The sequence below is a fragment of the Manacus candei genome, unplaced genomic scaffold (genome assembly GCF_025592945.1).
Source record: "Manacus candei isolate 608988 ecotype Guabito, Panama unplaced genomic scaffold, ASM2559294v1 h1tg000223l, whole genome shotgun sequence".
Taxonomy (NCBI): domain Eukaryota; kingdom Metazoa; phylum Chordata; class Aves; order Passeriformes; family Pipridae; genus Manacus; species Manacus candei.
The window spans coordinates 268,130-276,067 of NW_026138271.1; the positions used below are offsets into that span (position 1 = coordinate 268,130).

Below are 7,938 nucleotides of genomic sequence, written 5' to 3' on the forward strand. Positions count from 1 at the left end.
GGGCCGGGGGGCACGGGGAACCCCCGCTGCAGGGGGACACTGGACAAGCCCAGGGGAGCCCCCCCTGAGCCATGGCTGGGGTGTTGGGGTGCAGCTGAGTGGGGGCACAGGGGGGATTGGCTTCTCTTTTGGGCTTTTTTTTTCTCCCTTTCAATATTTTAACTTTTCTTTCCAATTATTAAAGTGGTTTTAGCTCAACCCATGAGTTTCCTTCTTCCTTTAACCCACCTCCTCCTGCTCCAGTGACTTTTGCCAAGGGCCTGGAGTGCCAGGACAAGGGGGAATGGCTTCTCATGGACAGAGGGCAGGATTAAATGGGATATTGGGAATAAATTCTTCCCTGTGAAGGTCGTGAGGCCCTGGCACAGATTGCCCAGAGACCAGTGCTGGGTCCTGCCCTTGGATCATAACAACCCCATGGAATGCTCCAGGCTTAGGGTGGAGTGGTTGGAAAGCTGGAAAAGTTCTGGAGGTGCTGGTGACAGGGGCTGAACATGAGCCCGGGTGTGCCCAGGTGGGTAAGAAGCCAGTGGCTCCTGGCTTGTAGCAGCCCCAGTGTGGCCACAGGCCCAGGGCAGAGCCTGTCCCCTGTGCTGGCACTGCTGGGGCACCTCCACTCCTGGGGACAGGTATGGGGTCCCCAGTACAGGACACTGAGGGGCTAGAGCGTGTCCAGGGAAGGGAACAGAGATGGGGAAGTGTCTGGAGCACCAGGAGCAGCTGAGGGAGCTGGGGGTCTCAGCCTGGAGAAAAGAAGGGTCAGAGAGACTCTCATTCTCTCCAACTCCCTGACAGGAGGAGGAGGGAGGGGTTGGGCTCTGCTCCCAGGGAACAAGGGATAGAACAAGAGAAAACAGCCTCAAGTGTGCCAGGGGAGGGTCAGGCTGGACATCAGGAAGAATTTATTCATGGAAAGGGTGGTCAGACATTGGAAGGGGCTGTCTAGGGAGGTGGTGGAGTCCCCATCCCTGGAGGTGTTCAAGAAATGACTGGATGTGGCACTCAGTGCTGCAGTCTGGGTGACAAGATGGGGATCAGACACAGGGTGGACTCAATGGTCTTGGAGGTCTTTTCCAACCTAAATCATTCTGTGATTCTGTGATGCTGGATATATGCCAAATCAATGCTGGATCAATGCTGAATCGATGCTGGATCGATGCCAGAGTGATGCCGGATCACTGCACCCATCAGCCCCATGGTCACCAGCACACAGCTGTGCAGAGACACACAGCTGGGGGCTTGGAGCTGTCCCTGTGAGGTGCCAGCCCCTCCTCATGTACCAGGAGGTCTGAGACCCCCCTGTGCTGCTGTGGGGTCTGTGAGGGTGGAAGGTCTGAACCTCCCCTGTACTGGTGTCAAGGGCCCAGGGGGTGGCAGGTCCCACCTGAGCACATGGCCAGCTGGGTGATAATGGAGACCCCAGCCACCTCCTGCAGGGACAGCGGCATCAGGGCAGGGGACACTGGGACACAGGGACATGAGGACATTCTTGGTGGGCAGCGGCGGGGGCCTGCGGTGCAGCACATAGTCCGAGTGCTGGCCCTGCCAGGGCTGTGGGGCCGCAGGATCGGGGTCCCCATTGCACGGGATGGACCTCTCCAGGTACTGCAGCCACCCCCACAGCTGGGAAAGCATCCTGCAGGCAGGGGACACGTGGCACAGGGACATGGTGACATGAAAATGTGATGATACAGGGATGTGGTGGCATGGGGATGGAGTGGCATGGGGATGAGTGGTGTGGGGACACAGTGGGATGAGGACTCAGTGACACTGGGATGTGGTGGCAGGTGGACAAGGTGGAATGGGGACATGATGGCACAGAGACACAATGACGTGGGGACATGGGGACATTGCGATCACAGCATCATTCCCCTTTCCAGGCTGGTGGCTCGGCTGAAGCATCCCACTCCCCACTCAGCTCCTGTGGGAACCCTGACCCATGTCTCCACTGTCCCCACTCTGTGTCCCTCATCTCCCCCATCCCCATGTCCCCACTCTATCACCTCTTTGTGTTCTTGGGGGTGGACATGGGCTCCTTGTAGATCTTGAGGTAGCTGAGCAGTGTCCCTGGTGAGGGGACACAGAGAGGGGACAGGGACATGAGCAGGACCTCAGTGACATCCTGAGGGCATCCCTGTGGGGTGACAGTGGGGTCCCTGGAGGTCTCACCTATGGCCCAGGGCTGGTCACGGCCAAGTGCCTGGCAACAGGGGCCCTGGTACTCCTCAAAGAGCTGGTGCTGCTGGTTCAGTGTGTCACCTGCCCAGGGGACACGGCTCTGCTGTTGCCCCCAGACCCCCTGTCAGAGACTGAAATGGTTAATGATTTACACATTCTAGGATTGCCAGGGGACTTTTGCAGGCTGGGAAGAGGCAGCTGGACCCATCCCCCCTGCCAATGCTGCTGGAGGTGTCAAGTCCTGAAAAGGCGAGAAGAGCCGTGTTTACCAGGCCCCTCACAGGAACTCTGCAGGCCCAGCAGAGTTGGAGGCTCGAGGCACGGCCCGGGACACCGTCCATGGATATAACAACTCATAATTTCTTGGAGTGTGGGGGCTTCCTTCCCCCACCCCCGATGGATCAAGGCCACCACTTCAACTGACAGACATGGAAGCTGCAACCACCAAGTGTCATCGCTGCACCCCGTGGGTGGTGACTATAGACATCTTTCCACTCTCAGCTTTTCTTTCCCTTATTTTCCCTTACCCTTATCCTGTCTTTCCTTTCTCTCCCTTGTGCATTTTCCCTAAAGGTTATCTTCATGCCATATTGCTATAGATGAGATAGATGATAACACCCAAAATGGCAACATACCTGTTTACCTTTGAAACAAAATTGTTCTAAAATAAACCCTACATATATATATATATATTTTCAAACACTCATTATTCAGTGTCGTTTCACTCTAATCCACCCTAAAGGATTTATTAACAAGAACCTGGGTAACTCTGTCCTTTCTGGGGTAGATCATAACACCCCCTAGGAGCCTCCCCATTCCCTTTGCATCCCCCCTGTATCCTCCATGTCTCCCCATGTCCCTTCTTGTTTCCCTTCATGCTCCTTCATGTCCCGCTGTGCCCCCCAAGTTCCCCTGTACCCCTGCTTCCGCCCTGTGTCTTCCCCCATGACCCCAGTGTACCCCTATATCCCTATTTCCCCTACCCATGTCTCTCCCTGTGTCCTCCCATGTCTCCTCTTCATTCTCCTGTGCCCCGCCATGTTCCCTGTGTCTTCCCGTGTTTTCCTCCCATCCCTGTTCCCCCATGTCCCCCACGTCCCTCCATGTCCTCCTGTATCCCTTATGTCCACCTTTGTGTCCCCCTCTCCCTGTGTCCCCTTTGCCCCCCCAGGAGCAGTTGTCACAGGTGAGGTCCCCACAGGGCACGTCGAAGGCCACCAGGTCCCCTCCTGCTCCTGCTCCTGCTGGAACTCCCGGGGCCAGCGGAGCAGCAGGGTCAGCTGCACAGCACGGATGGTGGCACGGCCTGGAACAGGGACACACGGACATGGACACACGGACATGGGGACACATGGACATGGGGACACACAGACACAGACACGGTGTCACCACCCAGCCCAGCACTGCCGGGACCCCCGGAGCCAGCAGAGCACCAGGGGCAGCTGCAGGTCACAGGTGTTGGTGTCAGCTGGGACAGGGGACACACGGACAGGGACACAGGGAGACAGGGACACAAGGACACACACCGGGTCCCCCCCCACGCTGTCAGTGCAGGAGCCTGAAGGTGGATGCAGCAGATGTTCCCCACGACACGCTGCCCCCGCACCGACCCCAGCAGCACCTGGGGAGAAGTGACACACGTGTGACCTCAGGGCGTCACCACCCTCCGCCCTCCGCTCAGGTGTCCCCCTTCACCTGTGCACCCCGCGGCACCCGTGGAGGGGGCAGGGCCAGAGGCGGGGCCAGCGCCCACCAACCGGGGCCAGCAGCCCCCCGGCTACCGCGGCCAGCACGGCCAGCGCCGGGCTGGGAAGGGGGACCCCGGCAGCCTGGCGGGGGGTGGCCACGGTATCGGGGCGTCGGCGAGGAGCGCGGTGTCCCCCGGCTCCTGCGCGGGGGCTCCGGCACAGGAGGCACAACCTGCGGGAGAGAGGCCCCGGGGAGGGCAGCGGGGACGGCCAGGAGCAGAACTCCCTGCCAGATCCAGCCACCACTGCGACTAATAGCCAGGACAGGACACCCCAGTTCCAACCTCCCCTGTGAGAATGTCCCAGAGCCGAGATTGTCCCCCACCCCCCCAGGATCGCCCCCCGCATCCTTGGGCTCGGCCGGAAAAGACGAGAAGCAGCCGTCGGGAGCTGCTGGGGGGCAGCGGGGGACGGCGGGGCTGGCACGGGACTTGCCCCCACCTTGTCCCTGCAGGGTCCCCACGGGATCCCCGGGACCCCCGAAGCCACCTCAGGTGAGCACAGCCGGGAGGCACTTGTGCCGCTCCCCGTGGCCGTGCCACGTTCCCGGCCACTCGCCTCTCACCTCCGCACGCCGCGATCCCGGCGGTCACCGCCTGCGCCTCTCCGGTGGGACCGGAACCGCCGCCGCCTCCCAATGGCCAAGGGCTGTCGGGGGGCACCGCTTGCCGTGGGCTCCTCACGCCCGGGAGCTCCACGTGTCGGGGACATCCGCTGGCCAGGGAGTCATTCGGACACGTCCAGCTGCCGCCCGGCCGCATTCCTGCCACGGGTGCGTGGCAAGCGCCGTCCCCGGGCCCGCGGGGCGCAGACCACCGGGGTACCGGAGCACCGCGTGCGGGAGCCGGGCGATGGCCACGGGAGCCGGTGGCTACTGAGCTGGCCCTGCACCTCCGGCCAGAGACACACCGACCGGTTCTCCCAGGTAACCCCTTGTCGCCGCGTCCTGACCAAATGGCTCGAGGCCACGGCAGTGGCCGGCGAGGAGGAGGAGGACAGGGAGGTTGTTGTCTAAAAGCAGCACGTAAAGGAAACCTTTAAGACTCAATTTGTGAGTTTTAGGACCCGTGATGCACTGCACGGTCACAGCACACCGGGTGGCCTGGGAATCAGTTCATGTGCCCTGGGAATCATTTTGTCAAAGAGCACACAGAGGTATCCCAGCTACAGCTGATATGTCAGCATTACATAATTATTAATTTTTCATTCCTCACATTTCTGTTACATATTCATGACATTTCCCAATGCTCATTAGCATATATGAATGTCCTTATAAGGTCTCTGAGCATCTTTATCGGTGGTCGTCTTTGTCTGGAGCCCCCAAAGTTCTAAGTTACACAATTCTCTTCAAGACAATGCACCTGGTTATACAGTAACTGGATGTTGCTGCCAGGACTTAAAGAATGCAGTTAATTTTCTCAAAACACTGTCAGAGAAGGAAATTCCCAGAAGATAAGCCACCAGGACAGGAACTTGTGACAAGAGCAGATGGCAACAACAGGAACCTGGCGTGGTAAGGCAGATCTGGGTAAGCCACTTGAACAAAAATTCCCACTGTGGAAAACTGTGAGAAAAGAAAGCATTAATTCCAGACCTAAATGAAGGTTGGAAATTAGCACACCAGACAAAATTCCACTGTGCAAGCTGTGGGAAAAAAACCAATTGCTTACACCTATGCCATCTCAAGTTTTGGGAACATCTGACACACCCTGTGAATATCCAAGACTTGACTGTATATTTCTACCTCCCTCTCTCTACCTCATATTTACAGTTAAATAAAATCCATACTATTGACTTTGGCATATGGCCTCATTTTCACATTAATTCAGGCAGAAGCATCTTTTAATAATCGGATCCTAACAGTTGCTTAGCTGGCTGCCTAAGTTCCCTTCTCATTGTTTCTTTACTTTGCTTGCCTGGTTATAGAGTAACTGGGTTAGTCCCTTTAAATCACTTAGTTCAGCTAAAGGTCGTTCCTGTGGTACATTCCACAGCAAATACTGTCACTTCTTAAACCACGATGTCAGGGTCGAGTGAGTGAGTGGGGCAGGAGCAGCCACAGCACCTCCAGCATGGGGGTGACACCCATGGGATTGATCTCCCCCCACCTCACCTTGCACAGACCCAGCATGGGGTCCACACCACCCCCTCACCAGCCACGTGCCTCCACCTGGGGGGCCTTGGTTCTGCTGGCACGGTTTGACATGGTGTGCCAAGGTGTGCCACAGTGAGACGCAGTGTGCCAAGGTGTGCCACGGGGTGACACGGCCGGTGGGTCCCCTCTGGGGTGGGTTGACTCTGAGCTGCCACTTCCCCTTCCCATCATCAGCAGTGAGCAGCCCCACAGATGGGCAGGGAGAGGTCCATTCCCCCCTGGCACCCCAGTCCCTCTGCTCCCTGGTCCCTGAACCCCCCAACATCCCCAGCATCCCTGGTATGAGGGTCACAGCTGGCCTTGTCAAGACCCCCACTGAGCTCCGACCTGTTGTGCTGCAGGATGGGGGGTGACACAGAACAGGACAAGGAACCCCCCACCCCACAGTGACTCTGGTGCCAATTGCCAGCTCCTGCTTCTGCCTCTGACCAGTGTCCCTGGCTGGAGCCAAAAGGAAAAGGACCATGGTCATGACCAGGGTGACCTCCTCCACCCCAGCACCACGAGCACCAACCAGAGCCCCGTCACAGGGGGTCACTGAGCAGAAGCTGCAGCGGTGATGGTGGGACTGGTGATGCCACCACAGCCATCGTGGCAGACAAGGGTGGGCGTGCTGGAGCAGGCTTAGTGCACGGTGAGGGGCTCTGGTGCTGGTGTGTGGTCTGGTGCCAGTGCTGTCCCAGGTGGTCCCAGCTGAGGGAGCAGCAGAAACGGTGGCTGTTGGCATTAGGGGTGCCGGGCAGGGTCAGCAGGAGGGCTCTGGGGACACGGACGGGGGCTCAGTCCCCAGGGGTAGGATGGGACTCAGCCCCCCCCACTCCCCATTCCTGCTCCCAGTGATGGGCGAAGAGCCCTTGGTCCTTCCATCGCTGCTCTCCTGGGGCAGCCGGTTCTGGGGGATCCCTTGGTGGGTCCGGGAGGACTGGAGGCTCTTCCCACAGCGCCTGTTCCCACACAACGCGCTCCAGCGGGAGTGTCCCTGCCCATAGCAGGGGGTGGCACTGGGTGGGCTTCAAGGACACTTCTCACCCAAAACATTCCTTGATTCCATGATTCCATGACAAGGGTCAAGAGGTGTTGATTTTCTTACCAAAGCCAAAGGACAAGCAGCAGATCCAAAGGAGAAGGAGGCCATGATGGACTCTCAGGCTGAGCTGGAGAACTCCTTGCCTCTGGCTGCTGCAGATACTCCAATTTGATAGGGATTTAGGGAAACTCTGGGTGAGTTGGTGACAGCAAAATGCTTTGAGGCTCTTGACAGGCATCAAAACCCATCTGGGGCTGGAGATTCCGGAGCCCCACGGAGCTGAAATTGGCTCTGAGAAGTGGTGAAGAATCAGAAGTGCTGTCCCTGTTCCTGTGTGTTTTCCACACCTCCTGCTCTTAGTCCCTATGGGAGACGAGTTTCCAGGGCTGATGGACCTTTGATCCCCTCCCATGGAGCTGATTTTATGGCTGGTTCTCCCAGAAATAGATGGAAAAGGCGGGGTTCAGGCACGGTGAGAAGGAAGCCTGGAGAGACTGAAGGTGTGTGAACTCTTTATTAAGAGGACCAGAAAGGAAATCATGGAATCATTTGGACTGGAAGCTTATCTTGTTCCACCCCCCTGCCATGGGCATGGACACCTTCCACTAGCCCAGGTTGCTCCAAGCCCCGTCCAACCTGGCCTTGGACACTTGCAGGGATGGGGCAGCCACAGGTTTTCTGGGCAACCTGTGCCAGTTCCTCACCACCCTCACAGGGAAGGATTTGTTCCCAGTATCCCATCTAACCCAGCCCTCTGTCCACAGGAAGCCATTCCCCCCTGTCCTGGCACTCCAGGCCCTTGTCCAAAGTCCCTGTGGCCACTCCCAGCC

The 7,938-nt window shown here is 58.1% G+C and overlaps 1 protein-coding gene across 2 annotated transcripts; it reads right to left on the bottom strand.

Annotated features, from left to right (window-relative positions):
* LOC127464426 (sphingomyelin phosphodiesterase 5-like) lies at positions 1–3,697 on the bottom strand. Of its 2 annotated transcripts, XM_051774718.1 has the most exons (4): positions 3,378–3,697; positions 2,170–2,299; positions 2,004–2,067; positions 1–1,213 (listed from the first exon to the last, which is right to left on the bottom strand). In XM_051774718.1, the coding sequence occupies exons 1-4, from the start codon at positions 3,519–3,521 to the stop codon at positions 1,132–1,134; spliced, it is 420 nt and encodes a 139-aa protein (XP_051630678.1). In that variant the 5' UTR covers positions 3,522–3,697; the 3' UTR covers positions 1–1,131. The 2 variants fall into 2 exon arrangements, with proteins under 2 accessions (XP_051630678.1, XP_051630677.1); XM_051774717.1 differs by having other exon boundaries at positions 2,004–2,299.
* Positions 3,698–7,938: the final 4,241 nt, after the last annotated feature.

Coding starts and splice junctions, on each gene's coding strand:
- LOC127464426 (XM_051774717.1), bottom strand. CDS start 3,521: ATGTCCGTGTGTCCATGTCCGTGTGTCCCTGTTCCAGGCCGTGCCACC. Junction 2,300..3,377: donor GGTGGCCTTCGACGTGCCCT/GTGGGGACCTCA, acceptor AGTCTCTGACAG/GGGGTCTGGGGGCAACAGCA. Junction 1,214..2,003: donor ACCCCCAAGAACACAAAGAG/GTGATAGAGTGG, acceptor GTCTCTGCACAG/CTGTGTGCTGGTGACCATGG.